Source organism: Pleurodeles waltl, chromosome 8, assembly GCF_031143425.1.
Source record: "Pleurodeles waltl isolate 20211129_DDA chromosome 8, aPleWal1.hap1.20221129, whole genome shotgun sequence".
Lineage (NCBI taxonomy): Eukaryota > Metazoa > Chordata > Amphibia > Caudata > Salamandridae > Pleurodeles > Pleurodeles waltl.
This window is the reverse complement of record NC_090447.1, coordinates 1,534,878,117-1,534,897,841: the sequence shown is the minus strand read 5'-3', so window position 1 is coordinate 1,534,897,841 and position 19,725 is coordinate 1,534,878,117. Positions and strand designations below refer to the sequence as shown.

Here is a 19,725-nt window from a genome sequence, read left to right as displayed (position 1 = left end):
GGCGGTGCATCCGCGGTCGTTGGCCTGGCGGTAGTCTACCGCCAGGGTCAGAATGACCCCCACAGTCTTTAACAACAGGATTCTCTAGTGGCCAGTGGCCTTACGCACTCCAGAAAAGCTGATGCTACTTTCATCTAACCAAACATTGAATTATTTTCTCTCATCACCTCCATCAATCATGATTAGGCTGGCATCGGGGAAAAACAGCAATCTCTGCTTGATGTGTGACACTTTCCATTGCTTCATCATAGCCTACCTTAAGGTGTGCTCCTACTGGAGTCCATTATGTAAAGTGAGTAACTGAGTACCTTGATTACATCCTGAATCTTGCTTCATCCTTGTAAGTCTGTGGCAGAAGTTATCCTCCATTTTCACAGTTCTCAAATCCAAAACTGGTTTCAGGTTCCAAGTAGATGTCTTGTCTATTATAAAATACGCTGAATAAATCCCACTCCCCAGATGACCAAGAGACATCGTCTTATCGTCTCCTTTTCACACAAGTTGCAGGAGTAAAAGTGATCGACAGTAACTCTGGTGTACTGGAACCATTTGAGGTAGAATTTCTTGAAACTGAAGTGTGTAACCATTCTGAACAATACCCAACACAAGTACATCTAAGGTGATCTCCTTCCTAGCTGCGAGGAAGTCTTAAATCTTCCATCCCATCGCAGTGTCAAGCAATGGGAAACAATGTACAAAGTCATTCACCTTTTGGGGTTGTGGTTGGGATGGAGTCCTCCCTAGAGCTGGTAATGGCTGCACAGCCCTTCTCAATCGTCTGGATGGATACTAAGAATGCTAATTTGTCTGAGGTTACTCATAATCATAGCTCTAGTCTATTTAAAATGGCTGGTATTTGTAATGGTGCTTCTGAGATGTGAGATCCTTTTTCCCTTCCAAACTAAGGCAGTCATTATGAACACGGTGGTCCAGACTGCCATATAATGTTCATTCGGAGACCGCCACAGGTGGAACTCCACCACCGCCAAGCTACAGCCGCCAGGCAGCCTGATGATGGCGCAGTTCCTTATCCGACAGGGCAGCACTGCAATCAGTGCTGCCCGCCGGATAATGAACCTGCTTTCCCCCCAGCCTTTCCCTGGTGGTTTAGCCAGCCAGGGAGAGGCTGGCGGAATGGGTGCCCCGGGGCCCCCGTGCACAGCCCCTTCATGCATGTCACTGCCCGATTTACCCAGCAGTGATATGCGCGACAGGTGCTGCTGCACCCGCCGCACTGCTACATTGCTGACGGCTCCATGTGAAACACTGTTTCAGCCCACCGGCCCAGCAGAATGTTGTTTATAGGGCCGGCGGGATCCTCGACAGGCTGGCGGTCTGTGTTTAGACCGTCAGCTAAGAACTCAGCGGGATTTCCTGCCAAGTTCATAATGAGGGCCTAAGAGCCTGATTTAGAGTTTGGTAGAGGGGATTACTCCGTCAGGAACATAACAGATATCTTGCCCACCATATTATGATCCAATAATAGCCTATGGAGATCATAATACAGCAGACAGGATATCTGTCATGTTTGTGACGGAGTAACACGTCTGCCAAACTCTAAATCAAGCCTTTACTGATTTAGGACTCTGAGCTTATTTTTATCTTAGAAGCTTTATCATCAGCTTAAGAAACTAACAAATTATTGCTTGAAAAGTAAATGGAAATATCTTTTACTGAGAATAAGGAGGTAAACGGGTTAGCTGCAAGCAAGAGTGCCATGCCACAGGCATCCCTGTCATGTCACATTGGATGGTTATGATAAAACTGTTGAAGTCCTAATGTGGTTCGACTCGCCTGCCCTCAGCAGAAACAGCCAGAGTTTCCTTCTCCATCCACCGGGGTAGATGCTGAAGAAGAAGTTTTGTCCTTGACCAAAGGGATTTCTAATAATGCCCCAGGAGGCATGTGCAATTTGCATGTCTTCAGTCCAGCACAGTAGCGATGCATATCTTCTTCTGAATATGGTCCAGCTTCTTAATTGCCTTCTCCGAAGCACCAGAGCATGAAGTCCGAATAGGTACAGAGTAACAGAATCTGAAAGTATCTGATGCTTTAAGAAAAAGAGAATTATGATGCTGTATGAAAACTGAATTTTGTGGAGAAGCTGTGTACTTCCTATCAGGTCTCTCCGGGCATGATCACAAACATTGACATAGTGACTTTTTTGGCAGACACCAGAATGTTTAACAACTCTGTTTTCTTGACTGAAATCTTAAACATGAATTCTACTGTTCTGATGAGATGATTTAATAATAAGTCTCTTGAGCTGAGAACAATGGAGCCATATCCTGCCACACAGAGTATGGAAAAATGGCAAATCAGTAGAAATTGACCTTTCAAAGAAAGCATGCAGTCTGGATGGTGGCGTTGGGGGGTGCTGCCTCCTTGGAGTCTTCTTCATCCTGAAAGGAAAGGCTTGCTCTTTGTACGGACATTCACTTGCATTCTATGAGTAGGAGGATGCTCAGCTGGAAGGTAAAATGTCTGTTCCCCAGCTGCACAGCAGGTGGAAAGATGGTTGGCTGAATGACAAGTGCCTCAGTCAACAAATGTCTCTGCAGTGTCTGCCTTTGTCTCAACCCTGAAGAATGGCCTGACACTCAATGCCTCCATACTGTAGCAAGTATCCTACCTACAAAGAGGACTTCTGTAGAGTCTAAGGGACAATCAACACAAGTATTGACATCTAGGCAAAAGGCAACATTGGTACAGAAGGACCTCTCAACATACATAACAGGAAAGGCATGGTCAACTTGAAAGTTAAAGAGCAGGTAGCCACCAACTTGCAGAAAGCGCTGGGAGTAATTGAGGGTTTCCTTGCAGGGGATTGTTTTTGAGGTTCCTCAGGTCTCATTTTCAACGACTTGGAAGGGGTGGCAGATTAGACTATAATAAAATGTCCTGTTGAGTTTCTAATTTCTTGCATTCACAGGTTCTAAGGGCTTTGTATTTCATGGTTTGGCAATGATTACATGTGTCCTTCTTATGGTGGTAATGATATACTTTGAGTACCCATCTCCATTTTCACCACCCTTCCACAGTTTGAACAATTCTTGCACAACACACACATGATTAACAAAACCGTCAGAAGAACATCAAACTAGCAAGGTCCCGCAGACAAAACACCTAAAAAGAGGAAAAATAACAAAGTTCCTTTTCAAATACAGGTGCATATAAGTAGGAGTCCCTAGCTAAACAGGAAGTAGAACACAAGGTGATTCCAATAGCAGGGAAATGTGAGGGCTGCAGAGTTGATGTCTTAAAAAGGCAGCATTCTATTCCCTGATCAGTCAATGCAAAAATTTTCATATGCTTTGTTTGTGAAGCATGGGTTTTTGGATTAGAATGTTTTAAATGTTGCTTTTGAAAGTTGCAAGATCCTGCTAGATCAGCAGAGATTATTTCTTGTTGTCGTTATATATAAAGCATCCAGTGGTGTACACCTGTCGTTCACCTTTCTTAGGTTGTTGCTCACTCTTGCTGTCCAGCCTTCCTAAGTGCCCCGGCCTTTCTCCCCTCCCTCATCAAAGATGGTTTCCCCTCCATCCCAAAGCTCCATGGACTCCCCTTCATCCCGATGTCCTCTAGCATTCCTCTTTCCTACACCGCCTAGCTTCTGCTTCCTCCCGAAGCTCTCATACCTTTCCACTCCGGGTGAGTAGCGCGCTCAACACATTTATTGATTGATTGATTGATCACCCTCTATGCCCCCTCTCTTATTGGGGCCAAGAGGTCACCTTGGGCTCTCCCTAGTCCTAATTGGTTCTTTCAAGTCTTTATTTTGGCTATAAACCATAAAAGAACAAGACAAAATATAAAATTATTAAAACATTAAAATCAAACATCATACCAGATAGATCAATAAAATCTATTTAAATCAAACAAACCAAAAAATCATCTTGATAAAAATCAATTACATCTAAAACATTCCATGAACACAAATAATGGGCCACAACAAAGGAACAAGTACACTCTTCGTCCACAGATTCTCAAAGTGCCAGTGCATGAGGGAAGCAAGGGTCTTTAGAAAACCCCCGTGCTTTAATAATGTGCAGAGATAGTCTTGGACCACATGTCTCAAAGTGCCAGTGCATGAGGGGGGACAGAATGAACAGGAACACACTGTCATTTGTGGTATCAGAACCCACATTGGACTTGGACAACATGTGCCTACCCGTCTCACTTGTTAGGTATCAAGAGACAGTAAAGACAATGCTTTGACTCGTGTCGTATCTCAAAAAGAAACGACCTCAAGATGTTGTTTGACCCCTAAAGATCGATATATTGGAAGTATCCAATTCTTCCTCACCTTCTCATAGGCAGGGAAGAAAATCAATGCACGTTCTATAGTTTCCTTACTCGCACCACAACAGGGACATGTCCACCTGTCCTGCCCAGGAGGCCGTTCCGATGCGGAGGTGAAAGAGCAGGGGGAGGGTGCCATAACAAAACTAGAGGTAGAGTTTCCTAGCTACTGCAGACTCAACCTCATCAAGGAATCGCTCCACCTTAAAGTCATCCTTCACAAAAAGGAAAGTGTCAGACAGGGGGCCACAGGAGGGTTGTGAGTGCATTAGGGCCATTGTGTGCTGGCCATAATTGGCCTTAATGGTGTTCTTACTAATAGACCAGACTGTCATCGGATCATCCCACAAAACCCCATAGTCCAACTCTCTCTGTGTGTCTCTGATGTATCTTAGCCAAGGGATATTAGGGACACTTATATCAGCCATCACCTGCCAGAGCGCGAGCCTCGGAACCAGGTTAAATGCAGAACGGAGATCTACAAACACTACATACAACCTCCCTCCTCCCAAAACCAGTGTTTTCCAAAAATTCATTTTGAGGCGGAAGACCTGATCCAATGTGCTGGTGCTATTCCTAAAGCCAGTCTTTAAGGGGGTGAGCACTTCCTTGACAGCTAGATAGCTAGCCTTGGCAGCTAGCCGGCAGCTAGTAATGGACAACCTTTTTTGTATAAGGAAACAATTTCAGCTCCCAGCCAAGTAGGCGGAATGGAAGTCCCCTTCAATATAGCATAAAAAAAAACTGTGAAATAAGGACCGCAGGTATTCATTTCGCTATGATAGAGGTCACCTGAGATTGTATCAGGGCCTGGAGCCTTGTTGGGGATGATCTTAAGGATCGCAAATTTAACTTCTTGGAGCGTAATGCTGGAAGGCTCCTCTCTATCGTACACGTATCTCAGGTTCACTAAGGTATCACAACTAGTAGCTACCAAACAGAGGCTAGCGTCTCCAAAGACAGAGCATAGGCTCAAAAAAATGTGTGACCCATTCGGAAGCAGGGACATAAGTCTTCACAATGCGGAATCCCTCAGCAGAACCTGTAGACACCAAGTTCCAGAAGGACTGCTGGTCTCCCTTTCGCACAGCATCCAAAAGTACTTCCCACTTCTCAGCCTCCCAGTCCTTTTTGGTATGGCATATGGCCCTTTTATATGAAACCCTCCTAGTTTCGATCTCATTCCCATTGTGTGGCTTGATAGCTTGAATCAAAAAAGTCCTAGCCCACCTGCAGGAAAGATTGAACCACACTGGGGGGACTGCCTCCTAATCGTTTTTTTTTGGTTTCAACAAAAACAAACCTACAAAGCTCTTCAAACATTCTGGTGTGGCCTTTGCATATCTTCTCCTGTTTATCGCTAGAGTCTACCAGCCCTAGGAGGGACAGTAGGCCTTCCATGTATTCTGCTACAATTTTGTAGACTACCCCACCAACTCCTCACAGTGAGCCATATGACACCATTTAACTCTACGCATATTGTAGTTGGCCTCAGCCTTCTATCAAAAGGATCAGGGGAGCTGACTGTCATGTCACAAAGTGGGAGAGCTATGATGCTAGAGAGTGCATTATGATCACTATCCTGTCTTGGGAGGACAGCCATGTTGATAAGATAAGACCAAACCCACACATCCACCAGAACGTAGTCAATGAGAGTGGTGCTAAGGGGACGATCAAAAGTATGTTTACCTTCCCTATCAGATGTAGTTCTGCCACTACAGGCTCATAAGCCCCAATTCAAAGTTAAGGCAGTGATTTGAAGGGCATGTGATGACTATTTCTTAATTGGAGGGATTAGTAACTCGGGGTAGACCATACCCTGTCTTCCTCCTGGGTTAGGGTCACTAGACTGCCCTCTACGGGTTCAAATTGGCAGTTCAAATATCCTCCTATGAGTTTCCAAACTCCAGCTGGGGCAGATGTCAGGTGTGCACCCAGCAACTCTAAGGTCGAAGAAACTCGACTGTGTCCTGCAGGTCTAACGTACTAAGGGCCTAATTTGTCATTGTCCTTCCTTCCGTCCTCTCTAAACCTTCCCAGGCTCACCAAGTGTCTTTTTATGTCACCTTACCTCCAAGGCCCCAAACTCCTTATGGGTCCTGTTGCCACCCAGCCCACTCCGCACGTGCCTCATTGGCTCCTCTTTGGCCTCATTCTCTCAGCTCACTTCCTGGGACTACTTGCCTCTACTCTGACCCCACCTCCTTAGGCCCCTCTTTCTCCATTCTCTCTCTACCACACTGGCCCTCCTAAGACACCATATTTGTCAATAGGTTTGACTGTCTCTCCTCCCCTCCTAAGCACCCATGGTTCTCAGAGGGCCCTACTGTCTCTCTTCCCCTCCTAAGCCACCAAAGCTCTCCATGGGCCCCACTGTCTGTCCTCATCTCCTAAGACACTGTGGGGGTCATTACGACCTTGGCGGGCGGCTACCGCCCTACTGACTCACCCCCCTTTATGCCCAATTGTTTCTCTTCCATTACGAAGCACATTTGGCTCAGATTCATATACAAGCCCTTTTGACTTTCTCCCCCTATGTAAGCCCTCTTGCCTTTTCCTCTTCTATAAACCCCTCAGATTCTTCTCCCATCTTCCCAAGCCCTATTGGCTGTCGTCCATCCCTAGGGCCTCTGATAACACCTCAATCTTTAGGCTTTTTGTTTCTTCTTCCTGCATAATATCCTTTGATTCCCTCTCCCCCCATAAGTTCTCTTAAGTTCCCCCATCCATTAGCCTCCTTCCTAAATCAGACTGTCAGTCTCTCTTCAATATGTCCCATTGGCTTTTCCTCCTCGCCAGTACTTCTTTGCCCGCCCTCCTCCCTAGGCGTCTTGGCCTCCATAGGCCTTCTTGGTGCTACCTCCTTAAGTAAAAATGGTCATCCTTCCATTACACGCTTTCCTTGCCCTCAGAGAAAGAATCACCTTCGAGAACATTTAGCAAGGATAAAGACAAACATCACTGCCAAGCACTGAAACCTTGCTAACCATTCTTTCTCCACCAAGAAGACATCTTCTGCTGAGGTATTGCATCAATAAATCCATGAAAGAAGAGGTATAAAAAAACGAAAGTGCACATGACTAATATGCAAAATATGGAGTGTTTCATCCACTTCGGATGGCAGATTTTGAAGAATAAGTCCAGTGCTGATGCCCATCTCACCCAAACATGCTGGTATGGGCGAAAGGCTTGGATTGACCTGAGCAACTGTGCACTATAATTCTTTATTTAGGTTGTCAGCTGCATTACAGATAGGGCCCAACCATAGTTAAAATAAATCAGCCTTGGTCCTGATCAAACACCGACCAGCTCAGCCACAAATTTGTGGGCGGCGTCCCCTACATAACTGCACAGTGAGCAAAAGGCTGATGAATGGCAACGAGGTCCAGTTATTAGCAGTGACTGGGGATCCACCCTTTTTTGGTTTTCTCTAAGCACAAGTAGGCATGTCCAGACATTATACCTCAAAAAAGATAGTAGAGATTGACAACTGCTCTTCATATGCAGGTGGGCGACCCTCCAAGAGCTGTGACGGTGCCTTTGTGGACAGGCTCCCCTGCACCAAGGGCCAGATGTATTATTATTTTGACTAGCGATTACCTAATTCTCCATGAATCGCTATTAGATAATTGCTATCTGAATGTATAAGTTTCATTCAGCATTTCCTAATGGCTTGCAAATCGACCTACCTCATTAATATTTATGAGGTAGGTCGCAATTTGTGACACATTAGGAAATGCTAAAATCACAAGGATGGTGGCCTGCTGAGCTCATCAGAACACCATGTCTGTGATTACTTTTAAGTAAAGCAATTTTTTTTTAATGCAGCTTTTCCTTAAAGGAAAAGAGGATGTGTTTAAAAAAAGAAAAATTAAAAGTTTTCTTTTCATTTTTTAAGAGTAGGCAGTATGGACCACTGCTTGCTCTTAAATAACGTTTCCATGGGCATTCACAAAGGGGTCCCCTGGGGACCCCTTCCCGATTGCGAATGAGTTACCATCTCTTTGAAGAAGGTGGTAAAATGCAAATGTTTTGCGACCGCATTTCAGTCATAAAACGTTCCTACATACCGATGCGATTCAGTATTAGGAAGGGACACTCTTAACACGCCCCTTCCTAATACCGAATCAGTACGTATTCGCAATTCCAAATTGCGAATCGGCAACATGTTACTGAATCGCAAATTGAAATGTAGACATACCAAAATGCATTTTTGTGGTCGCAAATGGCCCGATCAGGCCATTTGCTACTGCAAAGTTGCATGATACATATGTCACCAAAGCTGGTTCTGTGACCTTCACTGGCCATGTGACCATAGCCTCTCTCTGGTGCAACATAAGAATGGGCACTCTCTTCGAGGCACCCTATTCCCTGACCCTACAAGGCTGTGCAGCGATCCAGTATTCAGCGGGTCCCTTTGCCAGATTACTATTTTTTGTGTCCTTCATTCACATGGGCGCTGACTTTGAGGGAGGAGCCAGTAATATTGCATTCATTTATTAGCACTGACCCTGAATCGTTACCTCAAACAGGACAAGATAGAGGGCTCTGCTGGGATGCTGGAGATTCAGCTTATGTAAGTGGCACATTGATTTATCTGCGCAGCAACGCTTTATAAGGCAACTTTACAGCTGTGCCCTAGAGCCTGATTTATATCATGGCGGAGGGGAATACTCCATCACAAATGCGAAGCATAGCCCATCCGCCATATTATGATCCCATTATATCCTATGGAGATCGTAATACGGTGGAGGGGAATACTCCATCACAAATGCGACGCATGGCCCATCCGCCATATTATGATCCCATTATATCCTATGGAGATCGTAATATGGTGGAGGGGATAGCCGTCATGCTTTTGTCAGAGTATTCCATCCGCCAAGATCCAAATCAAGCCCATAGTCTTTTGTGGGAGAGGTGTGGGGACAAAAATTTCTGGAGCTGAATTTTCACATAAGACAATGTTGTGTAAAAGCCACTGCATTGTTTCAACAGTTTTCACTCTTGTCAGGGTCACCACCTCTCTTTAGTCACAAAAACTGTATGCCAACAGAGCAACAGAGCAAAGCAATAATCAGGCTGTATTTGCCAAGAATTTGGATTAGCCAACTAGTAGCTACTGAGAGCAACACACATAGAGGACAGTTGTTCTGTACGTGTACAAGAGATATAAAATCTCCTTGCTCTTAAAATCTGGCACTCAATTGGTTTGGCAAGAAATGGAAAAGTCAGTGTCAGTGCTCAATAGCTTCTCACTACGGAGCCTGGAAGGGTCATGAGGATAGCTTTGGTCCTCTGAATCTCTTACAGTACAATGTGATTCAGTTCCTGAGGCAGAGAGCTTTACATCAACAAATAGACATAAAAATTGAACTGAGGGAAGATTTGCCTTTTGTAGCATCGTCAGAGTTCGGATGGAAATTGCCCCAGATGAGGGGCGCGGTTGAGGTAAGGGGGTGCTGTGGGACCAGCCCTCTGGCTGGTAGACCAGGCAGCATCTGTTGACCTTATGTCTGCCTTAACTTGACAACTCTTGTTATCGTCTTTGGCAGCCACATGAGGCAGCTGCACTTGGAACAGCCCAAGTCCTCTAGATTCTAGCATCAAACAGACCTCCAGGCGCAGCCCAGACGCCCTGGCCTCTCAGGAGAGTGAACAGATTGAACCGTATGGTACAGTCCAGTCTGAATTACTCGAGCAGGCGCAGCACAGACACCCTGTCCTCTCAGGAGAGTGAACAGATTGAACCGTATGGAACAGTCCAGTCTGAACTACTCGAGAAGGCACAGCACAGACGCCCTGTCCTCTCAGGAGAATGAACAGGTTGAACCGTATGGAACAGTCCAGTCGGAACTACTCGAGCAGGCAGGATGGCCTCATGAGCAGCTGAAAGGGGGAGGGAGACACAGAGCCCTGAATGTACAATAAAAAGCTCACACAGAGGTTCAGATCTCCCCTCTACATTAGACAAGACGTGCTGGACACATCCTAAACAAAGCCCCTTACACAAATACAGGTAACCAATGTTCAAATACCAGCAACTGAGGAAACCCCATTTTAAAATGTCCTTGATCTTCGGCTGTGTCAGTTTTTGCCCAGCTCTATGGTTATTAAATTGAAGCCTTGTAGGTTGTATTGTGAGTTTTGATTTATGTCTGTTAGGTCTATACTTTGCTTAAAAAAGGCAGTGTGCTACTGGTCATTATGACTAATGTATGTGTTGATGAGGGCGGCTGAGAGACTGCCCAAAGTAGTGAGGACTCCAGAGGCATTTAGGGTTAATCTATGGAGTCAGTAACAAGAGGATATCTGCATCTATCCCAAATAACCTGAAAATTGAAATGGTGATCACGACTTGTAATAAATATACATACACATGTACCGTCTTTTAGGCAGGCAGGTCCTTAGAGATGCACACTCAGTAGTCCACTGCGACTAAGAGAAGCACTGAACCAACCAATCCTGAGAAGCGCAATCAGGTGGATCAGCGTCCAGCTCTGGGGCGAAACCCTTTCAGCTAGTGAGAGGTTAAGCCTGAACAGTAATCACCGACGATGCTTACCGGCTCCACTTGGATGTACTCTCCATGCTGCTCACAGCCAATCTCAAAGATGTACTTTCCCGGTCCCAGAGGCTGCAAAAATATCAAAAGTATACAAAGATGGATCGGTAAGGTCGCTGAAGATAGAGACATATTAAAGGACTTGCAAAAGAGGGTGCAATCCATGCCAGCTTTATACAGGGGTACAGATCACTGAGTATGTTCAACACCATGCTGAAGGCCGGAAAACACAACTATGGAACATTGAAGCTCTGAGGGGCTGCAAACAAATACCCTTGTTAGACTTACATCACAGCTGAGGCTAAACACAAGCAAGTAAACAATCAGTGCCTGGAAGTGGTGCCTTAGTAACTGGAAGTCTTTATATTTGGACTTTTATTTAATGAATATACAATTTCCTTTAACAACACATTTGTTTATGTTTCACAATAATGTTGAAAACTATTTAAAAAAATTGTACAAAGCCTTTTTAAGGATGACGTGCACTGACCTTGAAGAACTGATGTCTTTTATATTTTTGAGTGTACATATCAGGTTCTTTTTTCCCAATGTTCTGTATGTCTAGATTTTACACAAAGGATATGAAACAAGCTTTTGTGGTAGTTTTTTCTTGAAAGAGATATGTCTCATGAATCTTGACTACATCCAACGGTACGTGGATACGCTATTTTCAATTTGCATTCATCCTGTATTTAGATCCTTCCTTGCTCCCATTTCTTCCAGGCTTCATCAAGTGAGATTGATCCAGCACTTTTAACACCTTCCTGTTCTTAATAAATATGATTTCACCTTAATATAAATTATAATAATGAATGGTATTATGTTGATCACAGATCTTGCCATAATTCCAAAGAGAAGCCTGCCATTCAGTCTAGCTACCAAACAACTGAGCATTTGGTGACCTGAAGAAACTATCAATCTTTCCGCATAGCGACATTCCGTATCTTACTGTGGCATTTGCCAAGCCTAAGGAGCTTAGAGGGCAAAGAAGATCTTATAGATGGCAATTTGTGAGTTTAGAGGAACTGAGCAGATGCTAAATTCTGTAGTCTGTCAAAGCTGAGCATGAATGAGGTGATTAATTGGACAGACAGGGCTGCTTTCGAAGAGCCTCATAAGACTATTAGGACTATGACCCATTACCTGACACAATCTATAATCGTGTGTCGTAACACAGTCATCAGACATCAGAGATTAAGAGAAAGAGCAGATTACTCTTCCTTCACTTATTGACTAACACTGTGGTGTCTATGGACTACAAGGACCTGGAAGGCAGGTCAATAAACTAGACTTCTAATCTAACTGGAGAGTAACTTCCAGGTTGCAGATTCCCTTTCAGGTCATTCGAAACAGCAGGAGTACTTACGCCCTTATAATTGATGAAGACGCTGCTGAGCAAAATTCTGATTTAATGTACAGATTCCTATTACTGTTTAATATATACCAAGGTGGGGGGGGGATTCATGAGACTTGGCCGAGAAAGGGACACGGCTAGCAGGGTTACCATGCTTGTGTGGGTCAAGCAAATGCTCCGGTTTCATCCATCAGATGTGGACATGTTACATGACGGTAAGTAAAAGCTGAGTGCATTTATGAGTATTAGTGGAAAAGTACACATCACTGAGTATTGCACTCACTCCAACGTTTAGCAGAAACATCTCTCTAAGAGCTTTGGTTACTGCACTTGATCGACTGGATTCCCTTTAGCATCTAGTGTGGATAAGAAAGATGAGAGCGCCTCGAAGGACCTCTAGACTAAATGGCACAACATTAGAAGGGCATGTCTGCATTGCAACTTTCTAATATCTGTAAGAATGAAGTAGACATGATTCTTGTTTACTTACAATGTTGTTAGAAAATTTGCCCTGGTATCGGTGGTTGGTGTGGACAAGCTCCCCTGATCCGTCCTGCTTCCCATTCACCCAGGTGCCAACATATTTGGATCCAGTTAATGCATAGAGGTACACGCCTTGCCCATGCCTGTGGAGAAGCCAGAGTGGTATTGAACTTTGATGGTGGACCTCATCCAACACAACAATTTCACACATATGAGAATGGCTTTTATTGGAGTCATATGTACTGCCACTCAGCTAACATAACACCAAAGCATTTGTAAGATTATTTGCTAAGAGAGTTGTGCCAGGAGGTTTGCTCCCGACACAACTTCATGCATGCATTCATGTAAGGTAAGCTGTTGTGGAATCTCATAGTGAACCTCACCTGACATAACAACCTCATGCCTGAAAGAATGGCTGTTAGTGGAGCTACGCCTAGTACAGCTCAGCCAACATAATGATCCATACATTGTAATTGTATTTATATAGTGCTTACTACCCATGACGAGGCGTCAAAGTGCTTTTCAGTGAGTAGCACGCTACTTCAGAACCCAAAAGGACTAGTGGTGGATTAGTACAGGGTAAAAGGAGTACAGTATTGGTATAAGAGGTACGAGTTAATTTGAGTGGAGAACATGTGAGTCTGTTAGTTGGACTGAATAGAATACCAGAGGTATGGAGGAGGGAAGCATTCAGAAAGTGTTAGTTGGCACAGCATAGTAGTAAGGTGAGGTTTGGGATGGGTGAAAGACAAGATGGAGGAGGGACTACTCTGTAGGAAGGGATTATGGCGATCATAGAAGTAAAATTAGGTTTTGGATGAGTCAAAGGAGAGATGAATGAGGAGAAGTTAGTAGGTTGTTTGGGAGATCACAGTAGTAAATTGAGGTTTGGGGTGAGCCAGGAGAGGTACAGGAGGGAAGAACCTATCAAGGGTTATTTTGGAGATCATGGTAGTAAACTGAGGTTTGGAGTGAGACAGGAGAGGTACAGGAGGGAAGAGCCTAGGAAGGGTTATTTTGGAGATCATAGTAGGAGAATGAGGTCTGGGGTGAGCCAGGAGAGGAACAGGAGGGAAGAGCCTAGGAAGGGTTATTTTGGAGACCATAGTAGAAGCATGAAGTTTGGGATGAGGCAGGAGAGGTACAGAAGGGAAGAGCCTAGGAAGGGTTATTTTGGAGATCATGGTAGTAAACTGAGGTTTGGGGTGAGACAGGAGCGGTACAGGAGGGAAGAGCCTAAGAAGGGTTATTTTGGAGACCACAGTAGGAGAATGAGGTTTGGGATGAGGCAGGAGAGGTACAGAAGGGAAGAGCCTAGGAAGGGTTATTTTGGAGATCATGGTAGTAAACTGAGGTTTGGGGTGAGACAGGAGAGGTACAGGAGGGAAGAGCCTAGGAAGGGTTATTTTGGAGACCATAGTAGGAGAATGAGGTTTGGGATGAGGCAGGAGAAGTACAGAAGGGAAGAGCCTAGGAAGGGTTATTTTGGAGATCATGGTAGTAAACTGAGGTTTGGGGCGAGGCAGAAGAAGTACAGGAGGGAAGAGCCTAGGAAGGGTTATTTTGGAGACCATAGTAGGAGAATGAGGTTTGGGATGAGGCAAGAGGGGTAGAAGTGGGAAGAGCCTAGGAAGGGTTATTTTGGAGATCATACTAGGAGAATGAGATTTGGGGTGAGCCAGGAGAGGTACAGGAGGGAAGAGCCTAGGAAGGGTTATTTTGGAGATCATAGTAGTAAACAGAGGTTTGGGGTGAGCCGGGAGAGGTACAGGAGGGAAGAGCCTAGGAAGGGTTATTTTGGAGATCATAGTAGGAGAATGAGGTTTGGGGTGAGCCAGGAGAGGTACAGGAGGGAAGAGCTTAGGAAGGGTTATTTTGGAGATCATAGTAGGAGAATGAGGTTTGGGGTGAGCCAGGAGAGGTACAGGAGGGAAGAGCCTAGGAAGGGTTATTTTGGAGATCATAGTAGGAGAATGAGGTTTGGGGTGAGCCAGGAGAGGTAAAGGAGGGAAGAGCCTAGGAAGGGTTATTTTTGAGATCATAGTAGTAAACAGAGGTTTGGGGTGAGCCGGGAGAGGTACAGGAGGGAAGAGCCTAGGAAGGGTTATTTTGGAGACCATAGTAGGAGAATGAGGTTTGGGATGAGGCAGGCGAGGTACAGAAGGGAAGAGCCTAGGAAGGGTTATTTTGGAGATGATAGTAGGAGAATGAGGTTTGGGGTGAGCCAGGAGAGGTACAGGAGGGAAGAGCCTAGGAAGGGTTATTTTGGAGATCATAGTAGGAGAATGAGGTTTGGGGTGAGCCAGGAGAGGTAAAGGAGGGAAGAGCCTAGTAAGGGTTATTTTGGAGATCATAGTAGTAAACAGAGGTTTGGGGTGAGCCGGGAGAGGTACAGGAGGGAAGAGCCTAGGAAGGGTTATTTTGGAGACCATAGTAGGAGAATGAGGTTTGGGATGAGGCAGGAGAGGTACAGAAGGGAAGAGCCTAGGAAGGGTTATTTTGGAGATCATAGTAGGAGAATGAGGTTTGGGGTGAGCCAGGAGAGGTACAGGAGGGAAGAGCCTAGGAAGGGTTATTTTGGAGATCATAGTAGTATACAGAGATTTGGGGGGAGCCAAAAGAGGTACAGGAGGGAAGACCCTAGGATGGGTTATTCTGGAGATCGTAGTAGGAGAATGAGGTTTGGGATGAGTCAGAGGGAGGAAAAGAGGATAGATTGCTAGAGGCAAAGGGTGAGACAGAGTAGTTCATTTGAGAGAGTTATATTTTTTACCTCTTTTTTTTCTCTTATACAGTACGAATTAAGTAATAATTTACCATGCATGCTTTTACGATTATACCTTTACCATTCATGCTTTTACGATGAATTTCATTGTAAAGGCATGAATGGTAAAGGCATATGAGTGTTGAAGGTTTTGCTTGTAAAGGTAATTATTTTGCAGATAAGTATTAGGGGTCATACGTATCATGCATTTTTGCGGTCGCCAACAGCCCGAAATGCATTTTGGTATGTATGTATTTCAATTTGCCTTTCTGTAACATGTTACCGAATCACAATTTGGAATTGTGCCTACATACCGACTGGGTATTAGGAAGGGGCATGTCAAGGGTGTCCCTTACTAATACTGAATTGCATAGGTATATAGGAATGTTGCCTAGGAGGAAACCCAGTGGCAGGTCTCAGGTCCATTAAGGAAGTAGCTCACAGTGACCAAAAATCATGCGCCTTTTGATTTAAAGGAATCAACACGAGTACTGTGTTTTTCTTGGAAGAAAGAACATGTGTTCCTCCTTTAAACACCTGGACCATCTAACTTCAAACAAGAGGACACCCAGTCCAGGGTAAAACAATATGACAGGATATTATCAGACCTGAACATTTGGTTGTGGCAAAAATCCAACAAGGAGAAGACTGTTTTTTACTCCAAAAAACGATCTGCAGAACTATGTATACAAAAAAAGCAAGGGTGAAACAAAATCAGTCTCTCGTTTGAAACATTAACAGTACAAAACTACAAACAGGTAATTAGGAGAGGACCATTACATGGCTGGATTAGGTACATCATTTGCTCCATTATGTTTCCGTATGGAGCCTGATGCAGAGCTGGGCAAGACATGAGGGCCAGAGAATGAAAATCAGACCTGGCAAAGACCCCTGAGCCAAGAGACTAACAGGAAACAGGGGATCACGTGTGGGCACCTGGTAGCTGCCCATAGCCAATGGCACTTCTACACTGGCTAGGGTCTCCGAGGAGGCCTGACATTGTCCAGAGTTTGGTCAGCTCACAGTTGCAACTAGATGCTGTCACTGTTTTCTCTCCATCACTTGTCTTCTGCCTATGTGGTCTGTCATTAAAGGTCCCTTAATGTCTTGGTAATCTGCATATGAATGAGGCATATGCTGTGCAAAAGGATGAGGGCAGAAGAACTGTTTTACAGAGGCAGAAGAGCTGAGTGGTTGACAGACTCAAGGGTCTAGTTAAGGACGGAGGTTCCAAAAACGCCATTAACATTTTTTAGAGTTTTTAAGCTGTAAGAAGGTAGTTGCTGATTCCATGATAATGGGTCTATTTACAATTCTCAGGTCATCTTTCAAAATTCAAATGACAGTTTGTTTGTATTAATTCATCCTTTATTGATTGTTCCATACGAGCCTGTTCATATGAAAACATTCCTTGCTGCCAACACGTTTTGTTTCTCAAATATTTTTTGAGACTTCATCTGGGCTTGGAAATAAATAAAAACATCTGTCACTCTCAAGTTAAAATCAAGAAACCAGGGCCCTTAGTTACATTATCTGTCACCGTAAATCTAATTTAAAATTCCAAAATTCAAAATACCATAAAAGAATGTGATTAACCAAATGTATCCCTGTTTTTATTTCCCAACTTTATCAACCCTCATGTGAACTCTATCCAGAAATGATTGCGTCTAGTGCACATATTCATTCGCAGTCAATGTAACATAGAATAAAACATCCAATATTACTGCAAAATTCTCTCACCTTATTATTCATACCAGCATACAACTATGTCTCCCTCCCTTCAACAACATATCTACAAGCTACAACAAACAAAATAGGATAATAAAAGACTAAATAACTCTATAAGCATTGTGCCAAAATAAACCCCTGTGACAGATCACCAGAGGAAACTACATGTGAATCAATCATTGAAACACCTCTTGCCTAATGAAATGTCACAATCTTTCTTTCACACGCATTCCATATACATAATCCAACGTTCATTAAGTGTTTAGAATAGTAACAAACTGACGAGGTTACACTTAGATACTACTCAGAATTGTCCACACGTCTCATGGGGTCCCAGATCTACAATAAACAAAAGTGTCTCCCAATAAACAGCATCCTAATCAAGGCATCCACCTGCCAAGATGTGCACTGAACATGATCACAACCAGAATGGGAATGGATGCTCAGTCAATGCTCTATCAAAGTGGTACCCAAACTGGGTCCATTCATGTCAGACTAACCCACCACGGTACACATCTACACATCTACAATGACAGAACTCTCAGGGGTCCTAATCCCAAAACGTCTGTCATAAGACTTCTATATGGGAGTAAGTGCGCAGGTACCAATTTATTGAAGTGGGACTCAAAGTGGGACCATTAATGTTAAAGTAACCTGCCATATAACCCATTATATTATGGCACATGTAGGATGTGCAGCTCTCTTACATCATTGAGTGTCTGTCTACAACATCCGTGCCAAGTTAGTGGAACCACACTTAATATAGAACCGCAAACACATATTAAGCTACAATTGTAATGTTTACATATGACACAGTCTCATCATGTTTATATCTGATGCCTGCCATCTTTAAACAATCCTACAAGTAAAGGCACTAAGTTGATAAAAACAATAAAAGTATCTATCTAAAATGTAAAATCTACTGTGTTGTAGAAGGTCACTAAAGTATGTGTATGTGAACACTGATGCCATGTTAGCATTTCCAAACTTAACATATGGAACTGGGTGTGCATATTAAAAGTTATATAGCCTGCATAAATTACCTCCATAATTATACAATATAAGTATACAGACCGCCAGCTTGGATTGGGTGCGGCTAGTGTAATCACTCAATGATGAAAGCGATGATTGCATCACACAACAATAATATCCGCTCTGATAAAACCCATGATAACTAAAAAGAAAACGGACTAAAGAACTAAATACATTACATTGGAACAGCAGTTTTCATTGTAACATCTAAACATTAAATCCACTCTCCTCAATGACATCTTAAGCACATAAAAGCTGAAAGGTGTAACACTAATGTCTACACTGCTTTGTTAGTATTTTATTACTAAGATCAAAAACTAGTGATAATCCACCAGTTGTTAAAATAGGCTACTTTGATTCAGAAATAAGGTTAGTCATCTACCAAATAATTCACAAATTAGTGCAACAGTGTACAGTTGTGGCTCAGAGACCCTATACTAGGTTAGTTCACCAACGCACATTAGTACAGAAGCATATTACTCACTCCTGGGACAGGAGTGGCCCCTGCATGTATAGTTGTGTCGCCTGCCCTGCATGCCCAGACTGCACACCTGTTATCCTGTTTTTTTATTTTTGCTCATGACACACACCAATCTCATGTGTGCATTGAGCTAGGACTTCTCTTTTGACAATGATAGGTTCTGGACCTAGTCCAGAAGTGGGAGGGCACACCAAGTGCACCCTCCTAGTGACAGGGGACTACATTCACGTCCCTCTTTTCATGCGCGGAGTACGGTGGTGGCAGCGAATGACTTACCTGTGAGACATGAATGTGTGTTTACAGACCTATTCATCGAAACCTCCACTACTCAGGAGGACCCAGAATCCTGAACACGACATCCCATGCATCGTAGATGTACGTTTGTGCTGACGTGATAGTGCGCTGTGCACAAGTGATACAGGCCTGCGGTTCCAGTGTGGGAACCGATAGGCTGGACCTGAGCAAATGATGGAGGAGAGGTTGCTTTCTCCAGACAGCATTTGTATATGGCTGACACCTCCCAGGTGGGATGGTGGAGCAGCACGAGATGCTATGGAGAGGAAAGAGAAGATGGACTTTCCTTAGTAGCAGGGCCCTGCCTGACACACTAGGCTGCAAATGACTCAGACTGCATCTGTCATTATATAGAAAGCAGAGGGGACAGGGTGAGGTCTGCACTATCTGTTGTTAGGGAAAGGAGTGCTTTGAAGGGACCCAGATTCTTGTCTCCCTTCCCCATCTCTGTGAGAAGGGGTTGTATTTATGTGCAGTCGGCTGTTACCTCTTTGTACCTGTGTGGTGGGCACTCCAGATGGAGACTGTCCTGCTGGCACAGCATCCTTGCAGACAGAGGCAAGCCCAGAAAGGTGGCCTGGGCAGGGCACATGAAAGGGGAACTGACCCAAACCAGCTGAAAGGAAGCAGACCTGATATAAAGATGGCAGCTCATTGCTCGCTGTGGTCCCTTCTGTCGAGGAGGGGGTACGCCACAGAGCACTCTGGGGCTTCTATGCACT

The 19,725-nt window shown here is 44.2% G+C and overlaps 1 protein-coding gene across 1 annotated transcript in view; it reads right to left on the bottom strand.

The window, feature by feature from the left end:
* The window catches only part of RSPH1 (radial spoke head component 1), a 64,931-nt gene that overhangs the window by 22,358 nt on the left and 22,848 nt on the right, over positions 1 to 19,725 (bottom strand). The window contains exons 5-6 of the mRNA XM_069202972.1: positions 12,712 to 12,847; positions 10,868 to 10,939 (exon numbers count right to left, since the gene is read on the bottom strand). Of these exons, the coding sequence (XP_069059073.1) occupies positions 10,868 to 10,939; positions 12,712 to 12,847 (208 nt within the window). The remainder of the gene's footprint in view (positions 1 to 10,867; positions 10,940 to 12,711; positions 12,848 to 19,725) is intronic.